At 29.8% G+C, this 25,737-nt stretch overlaps 1 protein-coding gene across 5 annotated transcripts in view; it reads right to left on the bottom strand.

Annotated features, from left to right (window-relative positions):
* LOC129969257 (eyes absent homolog 1-like) overlaps nt 1–25,737 on the bottom strand; it is a 188,858-nt gene that overhangs the window by 12,942 nt on the left and 150,179 nt on the right. For all 5 annotated transcript variants that reach the window (XM_056083723.1, XM_056083726.1, XM_056083721.1 and 2 more), the window contains 4 exons: nt 20,485–20,552; nt 20,014–20,194; nt 15,588–15,680; nt 14,255–14,409 (listed from right to left, as the gene is read on the bottom strand). In XM_056083723.1, coding sequence (XP_055939698.1) covers nt 14,255–14,409; nt 15,588–15,680; nt 20,014–20,194; nt 20,485–20,552 — 497 coding nt within the window. The remainder of the gene's footprint in view (nt 1–14,254; nt 14,410–15,587; nt 15,681–20,013; nt 20,195–20,484; nt 20,553–25,737) is intronic.

Here is a 25,737-nt window from a genome sequence, read left to right as displayed (position 1 = left end):
GACACTCAAAATTTAAGAACCGCATGTTCCATATTCTAATATAAAATCAAATTACTGAGAAGTTATCTTTTGTTTTTATTAGTCGCTGCTCAACAAGCGTTGACTTAGCAACACAAGAGGAGAATACTACGGCTAGATTCATTTGAGTTAGTCAATGAAAAAAAAAAAATCTTGCAAAGGAATATATTAGGAATGTTTCACTTGGACTCAAGATTCAAGAACCGCCTTTTCCACATTCTAATACAAAATAAATTACTGAGAAGTTATCTTTTGTTTATATTAGCCGCTACTCAACAAGTGCTAACTTAGCAACACCAGAGGAGAATACTACGGCTAGATTCATTTCAGTTAGTCAATGAAAAAAAAAAAAATCTTGCAAAGGAATATATTACGAATGTTTCAATTGGAGTCGCATCATTTGTGGCTATCACTCAGGATTCAAGAACCGCATTGTTCCACATTCTAATACAAAATCAAATTACTGAGAAGTTATTTTCTGTTTTTATTAACTGCTGCTTAACAAGCATTAGCAACACAAGAGGAGAATACTATGGCTAGATTTATTTGAGCTTAGTCAATAAAAAAAAAATCTTACAAAGGAAAATATCACGAATGTTTCACTTGAAGTCAAATCATTTGACGCTAGCACTCAAGATTCAAGTACCACATATTCCGCATTCTAATACAAAATCAAATTACTGAGAAATTATCTTCTGTTTTTATTATCCGCTACTTAACAAGCGTTAACTCAGTAACACAAGATTTATATCTACCCTTTCAAATTCAAAAATAGATGACGACACAAGACACACAAAAAAAGTTGCACCGTTACAATAAGCGATGAAGGGAGGATTTAAAAAAAAAAGTTTACAAATGAAGAAGGCTCCTCGTCAAGTGTGACATAAATACAAAGTGAAGGGAAACTCTTCGCGTAGATAACGTGAGGATCTACGGATTTCAAAATAAAAGCATCAGCCCTGTCGACGCCCTAACATCTTAAAATAAAAGTCGAGCTTCGAACTGCAGTCGGCGCACCGTCTTTCCATTCTCTCCGGCACTCCATCAAGCAAGGCGGTAACGTCGCGGTTTTTTTCTGGTCCAGGCTTTGACATTATTTCTGCATCGTAAGTATATTTGCGGGGAATAGGGGGATGATAAAAATACAAAGGATGGTGTTAAGGTTTTCACCATATTTCGAAGCAGTTTGTGTTTATTCTTAACGTAGAGATGAAAGTAGTTGTGAAATTGAGGGCAGTTTCTTGCCTGCAATGGTAAGCATGATTGGTGAACATTTTGTTTTGAGGTCCACTTATTTTACTCGCAGGAAAATTGTATAATCTAATTATAAGGATGGTGTTAAGGTTTTTGCCCTTGTTAGAAGCAGTTTGTGATTTATTTTGAACGTTACAGATAAAAGTCATTGTGAAACTGAAGGCAGTTTCTTAAGAGGCAATAGTAAGCATGAACGGCGAACATTTTGTTTCGAGACAGCATGTTTTACTTGCATGATGACGGTTTAAAGAACAATCTATCAATAATGTCCCATGACTATATCCATAATCCCTATTCGCAGCTGTTTACAACCCCTTATTCACCAGAAAAGTGTGAAATTTTGTCGACTACTTAATAAATAGAATTGCTTCAATAGAATTACATTAGATTTATTATATTTTTATACACAGAGAGACATTAATTAGGCAATTTTATTATTACTCTTTGAATAAGAAAACAGAATTTTACTGATGGCAAGAAAAGAAGGCAGGAAAAGGGAACGTCTGAAAAGAGAGAGAATAAAATCCACTTTCAAATTCTCAAAAAATGCATGGTTTACAAATTTTATTAATACTCTTCTTCTAATCAGTTCTTCTCATTAATTTCATTTTTGAAAAGAGAAAATTAAGTTGGAAAGTTAACGATTAATCTACTATTGTTAATGATGATAATCTTAACTAAAATTTCCGCTGATTTATGAACATAGTATCAATTTATTCCAGTGATGGCAGTGTGAATAACCTTTACTTTCCCACGTAGTCATGGAACCGTAATAAAAGTTAACATCCTAAATAATCAGAGACAGAATTACATTATGTTTGAAAAGGAAGAAAGACCCATTTCCACACAGAGATGGAGAGAAAGAACATTGGTTCGATGATTTTATTAGAGTTCTCCGAACAAAAAGACAACATTTCGCTGGTCGAAGGAAGGCTGCAAGAAAAGTAAAAGAAAAGACGGCATAGAGAAGAAAAGATCGGAAAAAAGAGAGAGTTCTAATGGTAGAGACGGCGCGCAAAAAGCTGGCTGGCGTAGTACTACTGCCACCGATTGATTGAAACTGGAGACCCGCTTGCCATGTTTGATATAAGTCACCCTTGTGCTAGAAGAACCTGGAAATGAGGTATAAACCCAAGCGCAAAAGAAAGTTTCTGCTGAAGTACAAATGGCTGAGGCAGTGGCTTTGCAGTAATCTTCTATTTCTTTCTTTTTCTTAGGAAGGGGTTGTTAAAATAACTAAAAACTTTTTCTTTAGTTGTTTAGTTTCGGTAGTTTAACAACTTCAGAGAAAGTTGCCTTGTAGCAGTAGTTGTAAAGTTTGGAAATGCAGAAAAAAATATGCGGTATGCCGGTAATAGCGGCATGGATGATATAATTTGTTGGGTCATTGCAGAAGAAATATGAGTACAAATGTGGTATCAGTTTCTTTTTTTTAGAAATATAAGAATTTTTAAGATTTATTAATATTTAATTGTAAGCTTCTGTTTGTATTTCTGCCATAATAATATAAAATGATGCATTATTCATTGCAATAAGGATAGTATATACCAATGTGATAATTTTTTCACTTTAAAAAAATAAGTATTTTAGATATGTTATTAATTAATTGCATGTTTCTTCAAAAATAATTTGAATGAAAAAGATGCTTTTAAATAATTATATGGTAATTTAAAAAACAACACGTCTTAATAAAATTGTGTATGGATATTATGTTAAACCATATTGATACTGATAAATAATGAATTAATGTTTTTAGGAAAACCATTAAATAATTAATTAGGTCTTTGTGAGGAAACCCATTTAAAAAATATTTACACGCGCCATTTGTTTTGTTTTTCTGGAGAATTTCAGTTTAACCCTTTCAGGCACGTGTGTGTGTGAGAGAGAGAGAGAGAATATTTATTATAATTTTGTTATACGTTCGTAAATCTAACTATGATTAATCTTAATACACTTAATCATTTACATTCTTATTAATCAAAGAAAACCGTCAACTTTTCATAAGGCAAAAGTTAATTGAATATTCAGTTAATTAGAAATTAATCGGACTTTTGCCATTTTTCAGCAGTAACTTCAAAAATAAAATCATTCTACAGGAAATGTTTTAATATGATCTTAAAATTCGAAACTTTACCTTTTTAGTAATAAAATTTCTTTCCGTGCAATGTTTTCTTTATTATTTTTATTATTATTATTAATTCTTTTAGAATTTAAAACAGACGATTCTGAATCGCGGTAATAGCAAAATTTTGATCTTCTCCTAGTATTTTATTCAATTTATGTTGCATATCGTTTGGAAATTCCTTTATTGTTTTAAAGTAGCCATTTAACTGTTACCTGAAAGAACTCGTATTCCATTCATCTTTATGTAATTATAAATGATTAAGGCGTAAGAACAGCCAATAAAGTTATATAGTTTAATAAAAGGATTATGTACATCATAATAATTTATGCAAAATTAATTTTTACATTAAAATTGTTCCATATAAATTTATTTCAACTCCGAAAACACTGAGTTAGGTTCTTCGGAACAATATCAGCTAGTATTAGATATTGTCAGCAGCTGCGCAAAGAAAATGTTTCTAAAATCGGTTTTATATTCTAGTTCAGCTTATACTGTATTGCAAAATTTTATTTCTCCAGAAAAAGAAAAAATTAAACACACGCTAGAATGTTGTTCCGTAATTAACGAATTTGAAAGATGTTATTAATTAAGATATATTAATTGAATGTAGAATGTCGTTTGAAGCTTGTATATAAATTAAAAGTTAGAAAAGGTTTTATTTTTTCTGCATTAAGAAGAATATAAGCGAATTCCTGATCCTGTCTTTTAACTAGTTGAAATCTAATACACTTAATTCTACTGTATCATAACGTTCTTATAACACGGAGCAGAGATTTTGGAAATCCGCCAATAACACGATGCAGAGATTTTGGGAGACCTCCAATAACACAATGCCGATATTTTCAGAGTTCGCTGTTTTTACAAAACACAGCATTTAAAAACTTGAAAAGTTCTCAACGAGGTGGAAGGAATTTTTTTTCCGAAAAAATATTTTGAATTTGCTTATTTCGATACGATACAAACAAATTAACTGAGTAATAGGAATGTCGAATTATATAAACGTCAAATTAGTGAAATATTAATGGAACACCCTCAAAATAAAATTTCATTTCATCGAGAAGAAATGGTTAGGATATTGCAAGAATACATTTCAGTTTTTTTTCTTTTTAAAGGGAAAAAAAAAAAAAACTTTTGAAAAGAAGTTTCGAATTTTTTTTTAAAATCGAAATTTTCAATTCTGGATCTATATTGGTAAGATGAAATTCTAAATACATTTGCTAAATTGCATATCAAATTTGGTTCTTAGTACTTTCAACGATACCGACGAGATATCTCGTCTTTCTGATACTTCCAATTACAGGTTTCTGTGAGCTAAAATTTGTCTCTTGTGCCAGTTTAGATTGGTTGAACTTTCTAATACATATCTGAAGAGTACCTTTACTTTTTTTAAACTGGCATAAGAGACAAATTTTAACCCATAGAAACCTGTAATTGGAAGTATCTGAAAGACGAGATATCTCGTTGGTAGCTTTGAAAGTGTTAAACAAATAACACTTATTTTTCTTAGTATAAAAGCAATCCGTTAATTCAAAGGAGATGTGCTCAGCTAAAAGGGCTGCTATCCTGTTTTAAATGCCTTAAATCTGATGTCTCAAATTGACTAATGAAAATAAACATTGGCAGAAAGCTTAAGAAAATTAAGAAGCAGTTTGTAATACATTTTGAAATGTAAAAATAATTAAATAAATAAATAAAATAACATTAAAAGTTTCGTATTCTTGCAATGAAATTTTCTTTATCCAGAAAAACTTAAATCAGCGAAAATTAATCATCGAAATCCTATGGAAGCAAATAGTGGTCCATTAGCAAAAAAATATAATCATCTGTACAAAATGAATTTAAAAAAGAAAGAAACATTAGCAATGCCCTTCAATTGGGTCCGTAAGGGGGAATAATGAATCAGCATAAATATGAAATAATAAAATGTGCAGACCTCAGCTCATTGATTTTTGCTATTTATCCATGCTTAAATATTTTCACAAATCGATAAATCAGCCAATTTAAACAATTCAAGAAAACACCTGCCTCGGTTTCCAGATGCCAAAGCGGAAGTTGGGTTTTCGCAACCGATAATGACGCAGATGAAAAGGGGGGAATATTTTTGATTTCGTCCATTACAAGCGGTGGTGGATGAAATATATATATATACGGATACTGTTTTTGATTAAAAAAAAAGAGAGAGAGCAAGAGAGCTGCTGTATCTGAAAATTTTTAGTTTTCTTTAATGCAAAGAAGTGAACAAAATCAGAATCTTGACAAACATCACCAAACAAAAATATAAATTCAGTTTCTCTTTTATCATATATGTACCATTTTATTCCTATCAAAAACATCTTAATTCGCTTCCCATTTTAACCATATCTCTCATATCCCACACACAAAAAAAAAAAAAAAAAAAAAATCACACAATATTTTTGTTACACTCTTTTATGTTGGGAGCACTTCGCAATGCCGCGACGGCTGTAGAATACATTAATCACATTCACATGAAAACATTCTAATTTCTCCCCCCCCCCAATTCTTTTGCAAGAAGAAAGCCACTAAAATGGGATCCACTTTCAAAAGAAAGAACTGAAGAAGCCATCAACAAGGAAACAAGGCGGAAAACAAAAGTGCTTTCAGGCCAGCAGCTTCTATCTCTTGGTGCCCGTATAAAATATATATATACGAAAGGAGAAATAAGCAAAGCAAAAGAAAGGGGCAAAAAAGCAAAAGAAAGAAAGAAAAGGCAAAGGCAGGAGGAGACAAAATGAAAAATCCATAGAGCGAGTGGGGAGCTGCAAGATTGCTACCTCCCCTTTTAAGAGCCAGATGGGGTGCTCGCCTGCCTGCCCTGAACTGAGAAAAGAGGAGAGCGGGGCGCCCGAACGACGTCGGGTTTCGGATTTCAGGGTTTCGAGTTTCCCGGGCGTCCTTCGCTCCCACTCCTGCTCGCAACGCTCCCCCCTCCTCCAACAAACTCAATCACAACGCGCAAACATCGGCCCGATGTAACGAGCGAAATTCGCTGCTCGTCTGAGAGGGGTTGTCCTCAAAATGAAATATAAAATCTTTTACTCTTAAATAATTCTTAATTTAGAACAATTTAGATTTAATAAAGTATTATAAAAGTCCTTTAGTGTCTAAAAAACAGGTGTGAAGTAATATTATAAAGAAACATTTTTTGAAACGGTGCATGATAAAAACGGTTTTGTACAACATAGGAGAAGTTAAGAATAACTTCAGCACTGGATTGCATATTGCATTTGAGTGAATTAATGTTTCTTATGTAATTCAGCTATATTATGAAGAATGGAGTCAAAAGTTATGCAGAAAAAAAAACTTTTGTTTAGTTAAGATGCAAAGATTCTTGATTCTATATATTTTGTCAACTATATTTTGAGTTGAAATTTCATATGAAATATGAATATACTTTACTACTTTGTCATTAAAATTTTAAGTTAAAATTTCATAGTGAATAATTGAAGATCTGTTAATACACTTACATAGAATTACAAAAGCTTTTGATTAAACTCAAGAATTATTTACAGTATAACAAATGGTTCGTGAGTTTAACTCTGTAGGGGAAAAAAGGACTTGAAATACATCAGTACAAATATTTTTATATAATTTTAGAACAGTCAGCAATTAAAAAAAAATGACAGCATACTAAACATTCAAATGTGGGATATTCTTCCATTTAGAGTCATTTCCGAATAAAATTGCTCATGAAGCATCGATTCTTAATGAAACAAAGTCATACTAATAATTCAAGTACAAATCAAAGAAAACCTAAGAACATCTTTTAAAATTACAATACATTCTTGATTGATTGCTCTTATCAGCTATTTAATTTAATCATAAAACAAATTCGATCAAAATTCTAATTGCTCGGATACAATCACAAACATTGAGCAGGCGTATCTTTTTTGTCCTTTGAAATTATCTATCTACACTAGAAACGAAGAAAAAAGAATGTGCATAGAAAATCTACAAACTTCCAACAATGAACAAGCTTTTCATTTTTTTTTTAAGTTTATCTTAAAATTAAATAACATTTGTAATCGATATTTAAAAAAAAAGGATGGATGAGTGTTTCAAATAGATGTTGGAAAAAATAAAAAAATAAAAAAATCAAAAATTGCATTCTGCAATACAGATAATGATTTCTTGGCTTTCAGATATAAGTGAAGATATATGCTATAACTTCTTTTCTAACTGGAATCCATTCTAGGTCGATAATCACTATCATTATTTGATTCGATTTAACAGCAGAAAACAAATTGGAGAAAAAAACTTAATTGCTCGGATGCAACCACAAATATTGAGCAGTCTTATCATTTTTATCCTTCAAGTTATCTATCGCCTGATCATAGAAACAAGTAATATTGAAAAATCTAAATTGCTCGAATACAGTCACAAATATTGAGCAGTCTTATAATTTATGTCCTTCGAAGTTATATATCGCCTGGATGGAAGATCATAGAAATAAATTATATTGAAAAATATAAATTGCTCTAAAAATCTAAAAATATTGAGCAGTCTTATCATTTTTGCTCTTTGAAGTTATCTATGGCCTGGATAAATGAGCATAGAAGCAAGCTATACTGAAAAATCTAAATTATTCGAATACAACCACAAATATTGAGCAGTTTTTTTTAATATCATTTTTGTCCTTTGAAGTTATCTATGGCCTTGATGAACGATCATAGAAACAAATTATAATGAAAATAAAAATTGCTCGGATACTTTCTTCCAACAATGAGCAGATTTTTCCTTTTTCTTCTTTAAAGATACCTATTCTCAAAATGAACAGATTAGGTATCTTTAAGTGGTGTTATAAGTAGTGTTTAAAAAAACATTAAAGGGAGAAAAATAACAAAAATTGCCTATTTGCAATGACTGAAAACAGTTGTTTCTAATTTGCCATTATAGCTAATGATTTTTGAGTTTCGTTTCCTAAGCGACTTCTCTGGATTATACACCCGGAAGGATAAGCTGCTTACCTGGAGAATTTCCAGGCAACTTGACTCGCAATTTGTAATCTTGGGATTCGGAGAGTTATTCTTGCTCTCCATGACAGATTCAAAAACATTAATCTTTAAAAGTGAATGGTAACATTTTTAACCGACCTCCGTCAACAGGTTCACGGAAGAAAGCAAGTACTTAACTAATTGCGCGAGAGTAAACTTAGTATGGGTATACGGTTGTTTAGAGAAATGAATTGAATCCGTTCCACAAAAAGGAAAACTTGTCTCAAATAACAGTTCACTGCTTTTCTTGGTACTATCAACTTCATCAATTTTAATGTTAATATTAATGAAGGAATATAAATTATAAATTAATTTGAAACATGAATGATGAAGTAAGGGCTATAAATGATCTTGCTCATTTAACTGTTTTTTTTAAAGTTTAATAAAACTTCATAATTCTAAAAATAATATTGTATGCATCATTTCAAAGAAGCGGCTAAATATTGCATCAGCTTTTGTAGAGTTAATCCTGTGATTCGGATTAATTATCAATAACTTAAATGAAAATGTTTTAATGTGACAAAAAAAAGAACATTTCTATTGTCTATTTCATTCATTAATATTTCTAAATCATTTTTGGTTGTTAAGATTTATATATAAATTAAAGATAAAGGAATTATTTTTATTTAAAATAAATTCATTTTAATTTCCAAAGAGAGGAACTGATTTTAATTAATTTTCCTTTGAATAGATGCGATTGTAAAAATACTGCAAAATTCATAAGCATAAAGTGAGTTAAAAAAACAGCTTTTTAAAAAATAAATATATATTTGAAATGTTATCAATATTTAATATGATAATATTATAACATGACAAGAAAATTGGTGTCCTACTATAAAAAATTTCAGCTTTATACTAAATCTATGATTATACGTAATCAATATTAATAGCACAAATTGGCAATATGGTTAAATTAAGTTAGAGTGTTGCTATTTTACTTATATAGTCTTCATACTAATGTAATCGGAAGTAACTGATATATTTTCCGATTTTATTTTTAAGTTTAATAAAGTACTATATGCAATAAAATTTTACTATGTAAATCGTAAGTATATTTTATTATATAGATTTATTTCTATGGCCCCGAAAGCTTCGTAGAAACACGCACTATTATTCAATTATTCGCAACTTTCTATAAACAGATGAGATGCCTTATATTGAACTAAGTAAGTACCAATGTGGGATTAAATCCAATAAATAAAAGAATTATTTCATATTTAAAGTAAAACCATGAAATAAGTAAAAATTACAAAATAAAAAACGAATCACCCAAACAAGTTATGACATTATTGGATACAATGTAATGATATATGAAGCTCTCGTGAGAAGCTTAATCTTAAATTTATAATTGAGTTTTTTTATTTAATCAATCCTATCATTCTTATCAACTTTCAGCATAATTTAATCTCACCAATTAATAACTTTTGATCAGTCTTGCCTCCCCCCCTTCAATTATTCACATCAATGTGATCCCAGAGTAGTTCAAGTAATCTTGTGCTTCAGAGTAGTAGGATATGATGTGGTTACGCGACTTTTAAGCGAAATACTAAAATATGACTTAAACCCTTCCCTTTTTATTTAATCAATCCTATCATTCTTATCAACTTTCAGCATAATTTAATCTCATCAATTAATAACTTTTGATCAGTCTTGCCTCCCCCCCTTCAATTATTCACATCAATGTGATCCCAGAGTAGTTCAAGTAATCTTGTGCTTCAGAGTAGTAGGATATGATGCGATTACGCGACTTTTAAGCGAAATACTAAAATATGACTTAAACCCTTCCCTTTTTATTTAATCAATCCTATCAACTTTCAGCATAATTTAATCTCATCAATTAATAACTTTTGATCAGTCTTGCCTCCCCCCCCCTTCAATTATTCACATCAATGTGATCCCAGAGTAGTTCAAGTAATCTTGTGCTTCAGAGTAGTAGGATATGATGTGATTACGCGATTTTTAAGCGAAATACTAAAATATGACTTAAACCCTTCCCTTTACATATAATATTCCTATAATTTCCAGATTTCAATTAGTAACCAACCCCCTTTTGGGTCTAGAGGTAAAAGGAAGTCTTCAGAGGACCTGTAATAAACACAACGCTTAGAACCTTTCAATTATCATTCGTTAAAAGCAGCAATGCAACGGTCCCGCCTCCACCGTGCTCAGCTCCCCGCTTATTAGAAGTCAGAGCATCGACAAGGATCACTTCTCCACAGCAATTTCTGATTTAATTTTCTCTATGGTCCCTCCCCACAACAATTTGCTTTACTTTTTTATTCGCTTAACGGGAAAATGCTCGTAAAAAAGGAGTTGGACGCATTATTTTTATTGCATAACGAATGGTTCGCCGGCCTGTATTTATTTATTTAATTTTCTCTCTCTTTTTTTCTTTTTAATGTTATTTAATTTTTACATTTTTAACGACTGTTTTTTTTTTTTTCCCCTTCCCTCTGGAGTCTGAAGAGCAGACATTAATTTAATGTAATGGATTTTTTTCAAAATCTTATACAGAGAGTTTTCATATAACTGTTTTTCATTTAATTATGATCGACGAAACAATATCAGTTTAATTAATTGCATTTCATATATTATTTATTAAGTTTAGAATTTTTTTTAGAAGGAGGAGAGGGGAAGATATTCTTTATGTTAATAAATTTTTGGAATTGACTGTGACGCCATTTCAAATGTAATTTACTTCCCCCCCCCCATCTAAAGCTTTTCGAATTCAGTAACTAATATTTGATACAGACTGAAATCTTTTTTTTTTTCCCCTATATCAATTTCCCTATATCTATTGCTATTTTATGGCAAACATGAAATAAATTGAAATGAAAATTGAAAACTGCTTAGATTAATAATTACTTTTCAAAACAGTATAATTTCTACAACTCTAATAATTTTTTTCCTTTTATGATACAGAATATTCAGGACTGATATATTATATTCCCCCCTAAAAAAAAGTATGTTTTTTTTTGTATGGAAAAAGTACTCAACAATCTTAAAACATAAACTGTTGATCATTCATTTGAATTTCAAAATAATATTTATAGTTATTTTATGGAATAATTAATAATAAATAAAGTTAAAATAATTATTTACGAATTTCAATTTTTAAAAAAATTCATGCTTGAAATAAGTTCTTTTAACTATGCTTGAGACGCCAATATTAGCATCTGCAAAATTATTTGAGTTTATCACTTTAATGCAAAAAACTTCACGTTAATTAGATTTCCAATTTAAAACCAAAATTAAATGATTCGATGGAAAATCTTAAGAAAGAACTTAAATTCGATCAAATATAATCAATAATTCTATTTACCGTATAAACGGAGACATATTTCACTGTACAAATAATGGTCAATAGAAAATGAAAATGTGAACATGCAAATGAATAACTAAAAAATAAATAAATGTTATTGAAAAAATATAAAAGAACATTATCTTGCTTTATTATTATTAATTTCTTTACACAGATTTTTAATTAAATTTATAATCTGCTATAGCGCGGATCTTAATTTTTGTTCCGTGACTCCAAATGTAGCAAACAATATCGTTATAACAAAGATTTCAAAATATACTTTCTTCTTTAAATTTTTTTAGCTAGTGTTTGAAAGCAGAAATTTTTAGAAGAATCATCTTGTTTAAAATTGCCTCAACATTTTATGCCTCAACAACTTATGAATCTGTCACTATTCAATGCTTCACTCCTCAACATTTTTTTTTCCGTAAGACTTTTCCCCTGAAAAAGGGATTTTCTGCATTAAGTAATTACAACCGAATTCAATTAAAAATGTTATGAAGGTCAAATGGTTTGATTGAAAATGTCCTAAGAAAAGCGGAAGATAAGAATGTCGAATCCTCAATTCAAAATGCCCTGCATATAAAATAATGTAATACGATACCAAGAATAAATAAATAAAAACTGTTGAAACAATCAACAAACTACTGTTGCAGACAAATAAGACTACTTAGCATCACTTTTTCTACAAAAAATGACGGTCAACTAAAGGGTAAGGTGCTTCGTAAAAGAAAAAAAAAAGAAAAAAAAAGGAGTAGAAAGCCAGTAAAAAAATAGAAGAAAAAGGAGTAAAAAGAACATTCCCTTACTTATTCTGCGAGATGATTAGATTTTATCCCTCCCCCCCTTCCTTTTTACTCCATCAGGACAAAGGAGACATTGTCCTTATTCACAGAAAAAGAGGGTAACTTGTCCTGCGCAAAGTGGCAATCTCGCGCTCAACCCCGCGACCGTGAAACGTCGGTAGCCGTCGGGAGAACAACGGCCTGTTTTGTTTGCGATGAGACCTCAGCAATCTCTTGCGTTGCTCGCTGTTGGCTGTAAATCTAGGCAATGAGAGACCGTAAATTCAGCAGGCAGTCAGCAAATGTAGTTGGTGTCACACTTTTTTCTTTGCTCCCCTCATTTCTCTGACGTTTTCTTTTACTTTTCTCACCGTTTCCCTTGATTTGTGGGGTGTGTTATTCACAATCTTGGGATGTTGGGAGAATTCCGAAGGAAAAAGCAGAGATCTAGAGACTAATGGGTTTGAGGAAAGGATGTCGGGATACTAAGTTCCAAACTTTCAATGTCATTGTTTTATTTGTTTGAGTTTTTCGAAGAAGCTGAAGAATTTATCATAGATAGGATTATGCCATCTTCCAGAGTGACATAAATTTACCCATTTAGTAAATTTCCATTAACAATTTCGTCTCCATTTTAACCGCTTAACTGTTTTGCCCGAGTGCCATTCGTGCATCGATTTATAGAATTTTGATAGTTCTAAGCAAAAAATAAACCACTCATAACGACTATAATTCAATTTTAAAATTACTTCGAATACATAGATAAGTTAAGTATTCAATGGATTTCCATTTGAATCAAAATAGGAAAATATTCCCCAAAAAAAAAGATGTCATCTTATTAGATAGTAAATAAAATAAAATAGTTAAGAGGTTAATAGTCCAGTATATTTATATCTAGGTAAACAGTTCAAAATAACATCATTTTGCCTCATTAAATAGTTTAGAATACAAAATTGCAACGAATTAAATAATCCAAATAAAATAATTACTTTAATTTAAATAATTCAGAGTAATAAAACTAAGCCATGTTTAAAAGTCCAAAGTAACATAAATAAATCTATTTACCAAGAAAGAAATATTTACCAAGAAAGAAAAACAAAATCGTGCCGTCTCAGCCGTAGATAATGCATGGTTAAATGTTTGGCAAGATTAGTAATTACATTTATCATGTGATAGTGACATCTTTTGCATTGATCTCATCGACATATTTCAACAGAATCTAATTTTTAATATCAAAATTTCGATGCTCTCTAATTAAAATTCTCCTCTTAAAATCGAAAGTCTTTTTCATTTCATAAAAATTTCTCTACAGCCTAAAAATGAGTAAGAAATTTATCAAATCTTAATTTCATAATTAGATAATAGTGACTCGTAGCATTCTCTTTCTGTCAAGATCAATTATCGTCGATTAAAATTGCATTAATAAATTGCGGTAAATTCACAAATCAAACGGATGTTTTTTTGTGTGCACTTTAACCCTTTCATCCCTATTGTACATATAAGTCTGAAATCTTAGTTTAGAAGTCTTTTTATGTTATTTATTAACACTCTTCTTATTAATAATTTTAATCAAGTAATTAAAACATTGAACAAGACTGAAATCTTCCCACTTTAGAAGTCATATATATTATTTATTATCATTTTTCTGATTAATAATTCAAATCAAATAATTAAAACATAGGCATTATGGAGTAATGCTTTATGTCATGGTGTACATTTTTAAATAATCGCTTTCTAAGGTTTAAAAAAATTACATTACCTTTCCATATCGGGTAGCATAGGAACCGGTAAGGAGAGAGTGGAATATGATGATAGTTTCATCCAAATCCCACACAAATACCCTTTCCAGATTGTTCTCAGGATCTGGACTAGGATTGTTCAGCCTCCGGCCTCTACCTTTCCCAGATTTACCACCTACAAATATTTTTACACATCATAAATGGAAGAAAAAATTAGCTTTTCTAAGAAAAAAAATATGTTACCCCCAATGAAAAGGAGATCTTTGCTCTAGTGGCTCATGTAATACAATTTTGATATTTCTGGTAGATAAACATGAATAAGAAGATAAGTTTAGATAGATAAATCAAAAGCAGATCGATGAATCGTTTTTTTATATGTTTTCTTATACAGATTTCCAACTTTTGCTTCAAACTGGTGAAATCTAGCCCATGTGCTCTTGAACATAAAAGTAAGGTTACTGCCACATTTTTGAATAAATATATGTTAATTATTAGAGATTAAAAAAATTTTGCTGTTTTTGATCTATATTTTCTAAAAATATATTATCCCTCAAAAATAATAATTGAATTAAATTTTCATTTCTTGACAAATTTTCTCCAATTTTACTAATTTTTTTAAAAAAATTAATCATTTTTAATCCAGTTTAATTTAATTGAATCTAATATTTTTAATTTAATGTACAATCTGAAAGAATGCTATTTTTATGATGATGCCATAGTTAAAGTTAAAGTTAACATTTAAAAAATTTCTTTCTTTATACATATTATCTCTGAAATAAGATTCTCATTTCTGTTTTTATTTTTTATTTTATGCACTTTTTGATTTTCGTGTGCAGTAATTTGTAATTGATTAACCTCATTGAATTTATATTTTTCAGTCTTTTCACATAATAAAATGAAATTTTAAATAGAGGGCCTCATATTAAAATGGTTTAAACTGGTGATCAGAGAGGGTTCAATTAATTTATAAAAATAATTGATTTGTATAAATTGTTCACTCAAACTGAATTGGAAAGAAACAGAAGAATGCAATAATTATGATTAGATATGATCATTGATCATTTCAACAAGTAACATTATAATATATAATACCATTATGTATTACCATATGAATAATACAATATGTAATGCATCATACATTATCCATTAATGTATAATGCCATCTTGAAAAATACTGATTTAAATTATCTTAATTATAAATACAAAAATAAAATCTAGATACATCAAATTAGAAGTGCAGGGACAAAAATATCAAGAATAATTAATTTTAAAAAATTTAATTGCTTCCTAAGTACACAGAGAGAACTAAAATTAGATAGAAACTAAAAACAGATCATAAGTTCAAAAGCATACTTTTTTTAATGAGAGGATCTCTCGTTCCGTTGGTGGTTTCAAGTTTTACGGGCGAAGTTGGATGGTGGTTGTCAAGGGCATATGGTGAAACATCTAGAGAAGAAACAAAATGAAAAATGATTGTAGTAAATTTCAGTTTATGATGTACTGATAAGAATTTCGGGTCGTTGCGTTGTTGATTATAATATTTGCTAAGGACATAGGATAAATTGAGAGATGTCCTGCAGAATAATTAAATTATATAATCAAAATCTTGGAATGGAATCGGTTCACCTCGCATCAAAAATGTAACATAATTAGCTATAGCTTTACTGTAACGCCCATTAGTGAATTCCATAATTTTAGAAATAATTCTTTTCTGTTTCACGTATTATGTATTCCGTTGTATTTTCGTTACAAATATGATTTAAGTTCTTGAATTAAAAGTTTAATCATATTTTTGAAGTTTAATTTTAATAGAAATTAAATTTTACCTGGCATACATAATATTGCTTTCTATTTACAAAGAAAAAAAATAACGTTATTCAAGTTTGCGATAGTTATTAAGGATATTCTTATCTATATTGTATTTCTTAAATTAATAATTTTATGTTCCAATAATTTCAACTTAATTATTAATTGAATTACTTTTTAATTTTACGTGTTATATATGCACCAACAGATGTATTAAGAAAACCAATACATCTAAAGCCAATACACAGATATTGTTTATATAGGATAAATCATTAATGACGCACAAATGATTAACAAAATGTCTGCATAGTGATTAGGACTTGGGAACATTCATAGCAGTTCTTGATTTCCAGGTAATCAGACTAGGCAGCTGCCTTAGGTATCTAAGTTTAGAACGGGGCGCAAGCAGGTCGATTAAAAGACTGTATTCCTAATTGGCAAATAAATAACTTTGTAAAAAATACAAATTCTATAAATGATAAAATCTTTGAATAATGTTAAATTTTTATCAAGTATAATTGACCAGGCTTCCATATTTCCGATTTCGCTTATTTAATTGCTAACTGAACATCTTCTCATAATATTTAGAATCATAATGGATAAATAAAAACAAATATTTAAAAAGTTAATAAAATTTTTTAAAAAAGCATTTACCTAAAGTAAGATATTAATACGCTAAAAATATAATGAGTCGGAAACTAAATCGCCTAGTTTTAATCAAATTTAAAAAGGGTTCTCATAATATGCACTGCCTAGGGCCGCTAAGGATCGGAATCCCCTCCTGGGTATATTGTACACATACTTCCAGATCTGCTTCTTATTTTCCTCCGACCTTTGGGGAAAAAGTCGTGTGACCTCTCTGTGCTGGGGGGGGGGGGGAGTGCTCGGTTCCCATATGTTTCAATGTACAAATCGCTAATAAGAATGGACATTTTGGGCCATGAATCCATGCGCTCCTTAAAATATAGTCATCACCGCCATGATGAAGTATTAGTAGCTTCCATAAATACAACCACTTGTGATGCCGTTTTTTATAAGGAATTATGGTTAAATCATCTGCCAGACTTAATAATTAAGAATAACCCTTAAGACCTGACAGGATATGTATTCACCAAAAGAGAGATAAACTCTGATTTATTCTTCCAGGGACAGTTTCATATGCTGTGAAAGCTGGACAAAGTTGAGCGGAATTCACTATTATTAATCCCGGTGTACACATGCGATTTGTGTCGGACAAATTATAAATGACAATATACAGGAGAAGCGATTAGCCAACTTGAAATAACATTAGTAGTAGCTGGACTCGCGGCACACACAGTGCAAAATTTCCGGTCAGATCATTAGAGGTAGTTTTGCTCACCACTTTCTCAGATAAGAGATTAAGAAGTAAGTACTATTATGGACACAGAAGGCAACTGGTAAAGTTTTTCAAGCGTACTTCAAGTTTTAATCGCTTCTCTGGCATATTGCTATTCTCTTATCTCCCATTTGTCGTTAATGATTCCTTCGTCACAAATCTGACATGTAGATTGAGTCTTACATAATATATTCAGAATTGAATTCTATAACTGATATCTTCCAGCGACTCCAGGATTATTTCTGACTGAAAATATTGCAGCCAGTTATTATAATTCAGATTAATCTACTTACTTCTGATAAAAAAAATCAGTTCAATAAATATTTGCTTCTATTTGTGCAGTGGTAATTTCGGCTCCAGAATACAAAAGGTTAAACACTTCCTTTGAAATTTTCAAAACCCTGCATATTTTATAACTGAAAATTATTAAATGGAGATTTAAAAATTTTTTTCATAAGTTAAGTCCTCATTTTTTGTGGTGTATCAGGTAAAAGTTGAAAAATAATGCATATTTTTTAGGAAGTTTTGCAAAAAGTAAACATTGTTAACAAAGCATAAATGATTAAATAATGACAACTGGTTAAAACAGCTGCATGATTCTAAGACAATCCATAGAAATTAAGACTCACATTTTTTGAAAAGGAGAGGTACATAAAATTAGTATTACAGAAGATAGTGCAGTTTAGTCCACGCTTTAATGTCACTCAGCCTAATTCTTTTAAATGACGGAAAATTAATAAATGCATTTCAAAATATTCTATAATTAAATATTTAATTAATTATTAAATTTAAAAAAACATGCATTAAATTTCAGTAAGTTATGTTGATTTTGGAAACCCCATGCATCTAGTGTTCCATCTTCTTCATTGTCAACATGCGACTAAATTCTTGGCATCTAACAAGGAGTTCTGTCGTGCGCGTTCATACCACGGCGTTTATCACCTCGGCATGTCCGCCCCTTTCACCAATAAAATGTTTTCGAAACTTTTTTTTAGTTTAAGTAGTGTTAACAGTCTGCCTGTCCGCACCTTTTTTACACTTGATTTATAACGCTGAGGAATGGTTGGGAAATGCTCGATTTTTTTTTTCAAGTACTACATGGATGAATCGCTTCATTGTACTTTTTTTTGCATAATGAAATATTTTACTGTTGAAATGTGTATGTTAGATGGATTATTTAGTGTTAATGATTACAGTCATCTTGCCAAAAGAAAAGAAAAAACAATTTTAAATAGAAATTTGTTTAAATCAAAAATACACGCGTTCAGTTATTTCTTTTTTTATTATTTAGCAATAAATTTAAAAGGCCCAAGAAATAACAAGAGTTCGCGAGTTATTTTTAAATACATTAAAAATTAGAATGAAATTACATTTCTTCATTTTTTATAAGTTCACTGAGTAATTTTCAATTCAATTTTGTCATATCATTGCTCAGCACTACATTATTATGATACTATGCCACTTTCTTTTCAGCATAATTGCATAATTATTGAATGGTGATTAAAGACGAAACGCTTAAGATGTGCATAAAAACACTAATTAACAGTGATTTTCACTATAACTAAATTTTATTTTAAATGCAAAGCACCAGTATTCAATCCTTTTTTTAATTAATTTACATAGAAAATGCGTAAGATAAAAGATTGTTAGTTAACTCTTGGACCATTGCGATAAAATTTTTTAAGCCAGTGCGATACTTGTTAAAATTAAAATAATAAGAATACATATTTGCATATTTAAATGATTGGTCCATTCATATTTTTAAGTAAAATATAATTCAAATCATTATCGGAAATAAGTTTCCTTGGAAGGTAAGTTTCATTGATAGGAAATTTCATACCAGAAAACATTACGTGAACTAATTCAAGTATATTTCCCCCAGATTTCCCCAGATAATTGCATCTGTGCATTCCAGAATACCTTTCCTTGTATATTTCTAAAGATGTGCAAATAAAAACTCTTGTTTGCCAAAATTTACAGGCATACAGTAGAAAAGTTGATGGGTGATCATATTTAGAAAACTGATCCCTTTCAAAATCCAGTGAACTATGTCCGGATTTATGACAATTCGACCACAGAGAGAAATAAATTTTGTGGCATCAACCATTGTTTAGGAGTATTTGAACCATCCTCCATATACTGTTCTTCTCTATCATCAAATGATTTCCCATATAGCTGTTTCCAATGAAAACAATGGCAAAGGATATAACAAAACAGACAATATTAAAGAAAGAAAGGAATGTCACTTGTTTTATCAATAAATAGAGTTTAATAGAAATTTATTTTGAACGATTTGTCCTTTTTGTTAGTTTATTATAGAGCTATTCAGTAATATATATAATGACTGGAAATTTTTTGGAACTAAATGGAAAAAAAAGATATACTAATATTTCTCTTTATTCAAAAGATTCCTATCAAAATTAAAACTAATTATTAGTATTAAAACTTATTACCCAATTAATTTCTTTTATTAAACGAAAAGTTAAAAATTTTAAAAAGTAAAACAAATTGTATATTTTAATAATAAACAAGACGACTGCAGATTTTTTTTTTAAAAAATGCATAAAAATAGAGATTGCAAAAAATCATCATTGAATTCTGTTAGAAGAATCTTACCTGTTGTGGAACATGGTGGGAGCTGTGACAGTTGATAAGTTGCTGTGGTGGGAACATTGGAGGACGCTGCTAGCCCCAAGGGGGAAGTGTTGTTTGTTGGGGGGATGTAGGGATAGCCTTGGGTGGGATAGTAAGGGTAGCCACTTTGACTGTAGCCACCGTAGGAGCTGTAGTCGACACCCTAAATACAAAAATAAAAATAATAAAAACTTATATTGTCAGCGTAGTAAAAAAAAAATGACGGATCAATTTAAATTAAAGATCTCAATCTTTGTTTAAATAAATAGGATATTTCTTTCATTATTTCGTTCTTAAAAGTTTTAAAGTTTCAAATCATATGATTAACAAATTAGAGCTCTTGAGTAAAATCACAGCGATCTTAATTCTTGTCTTCAATAATAATGACTATTTGTGAAGGAATTAATCCAGATACCTTTTATTACATCAGTAATAAATAGAAAAAGTAATTACCTGTTGAGAGGAATATGATTGTGCATTTGCAGCGTTGCTCGGGAAACCACTCGCAGAATAAGCGCCACCTATTAAGGCGGGAGAAAAAAAAATCATTAGAATAAAATATATAAGTGGAATATGATAATAAAAGATCATAAAAACGTGCAGCAACATATAAAAGAATGAAATCTAACAAATCCAACATATAAATAAATGTATATATACAAGAAAAATGTTAACAATCCTTATTAATATCAAAAATATAAACTGAAATGTTGTATGATTATATCAAAAAATAAATTAATTAACCATGTATATAAAAAAAATAATCATATTATGCGATTACACATATGCGCACATAATTAGCGTTAGATGTTAGAGAAATTCAACATTTAAACTCCAATTCATTAACCATTTAACAGTATAATATGAACTGAATACATGCAAACGAAAATTTCCCAGTATATTAATTTATATTAAAACTTTTAAACAGTACTTGCTTAGTTTATTTTATATTTAGAATTTCACATTTATATAAATATTTTATTTTAATGATGTAAAATAAAACTTTTCAAAAAAAATATTTTTATTAAAAATATTATTTTAAATTCCTGGAATTTCGGATTAATATCTTTTATCCATCAAATTATGGTGTTAAATCGTCTAACAGTGTCATTATTTCCAAGATTTTTAACTTCCGGTAGACAATTATTTATTTCTTCGTTTGTTGATGGCTGTCATAGAATTTTCACAGGTACAATTGCATACAATTTCACAAGTGCGTAAAAGTTATACATATTTTTACATCAGTCCAAAATATCCACAAATATCCACGCAAAAAAAATAAACGTTCAGCAGCAAGCCATAAAAATCCAGTCGCTTTTTGAAAAAGTACGGTAAATATTTTTTCTTTAAGTGTAATCCATCAGCCAGTCTTCACGCCTCAGTTTCTAAAGACGCACTCATAGCAAGAACCTCCATGGTTTCATTCGCTTCCTTTTCATTTAAAGAAACTTAATTACCTGGAACTAACAAAAGCCTCATTTTGCCACAGTCTGAATTGTACCGCACTTTGTGAGTGAATCGTGAATTGTTATTTGAGGACTTCTGTAAATATCACTATTTGATATTATTTGATTACTTCCATGCTACATGTATCCTAGCTTAATATACATCTTAAGAACTATACCCTATTCAATGAGTTTAGATTACAGATACGTCAAGATATTTTTAAATTTTTGGCTAATATTTTTCCTCGTGATATTTTATCAAAGCTGACAAGCGATAGAAAATTTTATATCCAACATTATCTTATAAAATAATTGCTCTGAATCTCAAAATGAAGTATTAACCCTTTACATTTGAAAAAAGTAATTTGATGCATAATTATTCACTTAATACATGGACTTGTTTACTACACGAGAAAATAAATACATATAAATATTTTAAGTTGAATATCTCTGAAAAAATGAATCTGCATCTTTTTATGATTCTGTAGGTATTTTTAACAATTAAAATTTAATAAATAAATAAAATTTCAAAATAATACTTGAGAGAAGATATTCGAGTTCAAAGGGTTAATTAGTGACGAAATATAAAAACTTTTATTTGCATTAGACATTTGGTATATTTTAAAGAAATGTTTTATTTAAAATGATTTTAAATGATAAGATGTTTCAAAATGATGCCTAATTGTATCTAATTTCGTTAACAGATAATGACAAATTCCCAATTGTAATATATATATCCCTTGTTAATTATACTGTCGGTAAGTGTGTAAACTTAAAAATCAACAAATCAATACCAAAAAAAATCATGTACTATGAATTTTACATTCAAAATTTACTTACAAGAAACTTGATTAAACGCTTTGTCTCCATATAAATAGTTCTACTTTAAGTGACTAATATATTTCTTCCAAATAAAATATCAATTTTAAAAAATGGTTTCAAGTATTTAAAAGAACTTGGTCCCAAGAATTTTAAAATAAGCTGTTAATTGATTCTATAATTAGCCATTGTGGCTGACTAAATCATTGATTTCCATAAAAAAGAAAATTGCAAATAAGAAATGTTTTATTTTTTAAAGAGTTATTTTAAGGGTTAATTATATTTTTTAATCTACAGTTAATCTTATTAATTTACAGTTAACCTTGTTTTATAATTTTATATTTAATCTATTCTAACTAAAGATTAAATCTAAAATAAAACTTGATAAAACGCATTAGAAATCAATCGCCTTGCCTCAGATCTGTACAAATCACATATCAATTATTTTACATTATTTGGCGGACGACGTTTTTGAAAAGTTGCTTATAAGCCACAAAAAGCTGCTAACTGATTATATAATAAACTATTGTGGCTCACTAAGTAACTGATTTCCATAAAAAAAGGAAATTGCAAATAAGAAAAGCTTTATTTTTAAAGGGAATAAATTCACAATTAATTTTATTCATTTACAGCTAGCCTTTCTTTATAAATTTAAATTTAATCTGTTTTAACTAAAGATTTAATCTAAAATTGTAAAACGTCACAAAATACATTAGAAATCAACAGTCTTGCCTTGGATCTATACAAATCCCATATCAATTATATTACATTAATTGGCGGGCGACGTTTTTGAAAAGCTGCTTTTAAGTCACAAACGTTAGAATTTGGATGCGCTGCATATGAAAAATAATTATGGATTTAAAAAAAAAAAACCTTGTTGTTTCATATAGAAAAAAATTATCTTCCAATGTATAAGAGGTCACACAACCTCCGCGAATATGTTCTCATAATATGTAGTTGACCTATTTTCAAAAACGGTCACATATTAGTCATCAGGAAAGTCCATTATTAATTATTCCTTCAACCAGAAACTGAAGAAAAGTCAAACATTCGCAATTAACATAAAATAAAGAAAAAGACTTTCTCCAGGGTCATGAAAAAGCTTTTACTGATAAATATTTCGAAAGTAAAATGTCCACTTTATTTATCAGTTCATTAGAGGAATTTGAATTAATTTCAATGAAAAAAAATTAATCGTACGAGGGAAAATAATTCATGCAGAACAAACAAAAAAAAATCGCTTTGTTTTGTCAAAATAATTCATCACTTGATTCATTTTCAAAGCTTGATTAAATCTATGAACAATGTATCAATTTAGAGGGAATGAAGAAAGAAGAATTTAATCGCTTCGCTTGACAATCAGAAACTGATAATCGATTATTGAAAATCGATCTTGCTGATGATATACAAAACTGGACCGGCAACTGATTACGATTTTGCATAAGATTAGAAAAAGTTGCCTTTCCAGTTAAAAGACCTAGAAAAAAATGCTAGAAATTACAAAGAAAAGAATGGAACGCGAAGTATGGCGTGAGTATCAGAAGAGAACCTGTCCAGAGAGAATGCAACGTAAGAGCATTATCGTACCAGTATTTAAAAAAGGTGGAGATACTGTGCGGAAGTACGAAAATCAAACCTTTGGACTTTTACAATTTTCTTCCCAACAGAATAATAATTCCCTAAAAGGAAGCATTTTTTTTTTAAGTTAGGATATACTCTAATAGCACACAATAGGTTTCGTTACATATATTATATTTAACCAACTAACTGGAAGAATTTATTTTTCAGAGTCCCTCACGTCCCCTTTTTTAAAATCAAACGATGCTGCACATAGCTGCACATGATGCACACATGCAAACGTTGATGCACATGGTTGATAGTAAATTTTCAGAAAATTATAATATAAAAATGAAAATTTATTCGTTTTAAGATAAAAAATTATACATCGACTGCAATAAAATGATTTGAATGGACGAAATTAACCCTTTAAAGGGCCATTTTTTCTAGTCATATTATGTTAAAATATTTTTAGACTTGAAATTAGAATAAGAAAATGGATTCATTTAGCTTATTAGATACATTTAATTTGATTAATTAATTAATTTGGTTAATTAATAATTAAGTAACAAATCAAGACACATCATTTTGTCTGAGATAAAGAACTGAAGCATCTAAGTTTCTGACTTACTAAAAAAATTCGTCAGAACTTATGCCAACCTACATAATTTCATACAAAGATTGATGAATGTGGTGGAAAGCATACTTCACACAGGGCCCTAGAAAGGGTTAACTGTTTATTAATGTTGAATTATTATTTCAAACGGAATATGTTAGTTAAATTTTGTTTTAAAAATTATAATTGTTTGATAGTAATTAAATTATCAAAAAAGAATAACTTTAATGAAAACAATTTTCAAAACACTTTTATTAGAGAACAGAAAAATCGTTTTTTTTTTTATTTTAATTATTTTTAAATTTCTCAATTTTTAACTCATTACAAATATTATAGAATTTTGAAATCAATTATCTTTCATATTCATTATTAAACCAAAATTTAACTATGCCAATCAATTAATTAATAATTAAGAACTGGAAACATTTAACTAATATATTGTCTTCAAGTGTACGAATTTTTAAAACTTCACTTCGTCAGGATGCTAATAAAATATTGAATACTAAATTCAATATGTACAAACAATGAAGTGAAATAAACGTATTTAATAAAAATTTTAAAAAATGTATGTCAGGAAATTTCTAGTTATTCAAACTCAATATTGCTGATAATCCTGAATGTTTGTGCCAGTGATGGTTGTTTTGTGCGGCGCACTTAGACTTTTTGGTTCTACATCTAGAAAAACCTTAATTATTTTATTTAAACCTGTTTAAGAGTATTGATTTGAACCTGGATATTTTTTGTTGCCTTTGTTGATCATCTTATCTGAAAGGGAATTATAGGTTAGTAGCATAGAATAACTCGTTCATACATCCTTTCACTCTTCTTTCATTTTAACATTCATACGCGCACGCACGCACGCACGCACGCACACACACACACACACACACACACACACACACACACACACACACACACACACACACACACACACACACACACACACACACACACACACACACACACACACACACACACACACACACACACACACACACACACACACACACACACACACACACACACACACACACACACACACACACACACACACACACACACACACACACACACACACACACACACACACACACACACACACACACACACACACACACACACACACACACACACACACACACACACACACACACACACACACACACACACACACACACACACACACACACACACACACACACACACACACACACACACACACACACACACACACACACACACACACACACACACACACACACACACACA

The sequence above is a fragment of the Argiope bruennichi genome, chromosome 5, assembly GCF_947563725.1.
Source record: "Argiope bruennichi chromosome 5, qqArgBrue1.1, whole genome shotgun sequence".
NCBI classification, from domain to species: domain Eukaryota; kingdom Metazoa; phylum Arthropoda; class Arachnida; order Araneae; family Araneidae; genus Argiope; species Argiope bruennichi.
Note: the sequence above shows the minus strand (reverse complement) of the source record. Positions and strands in the feature narration are given on the sequence as shown.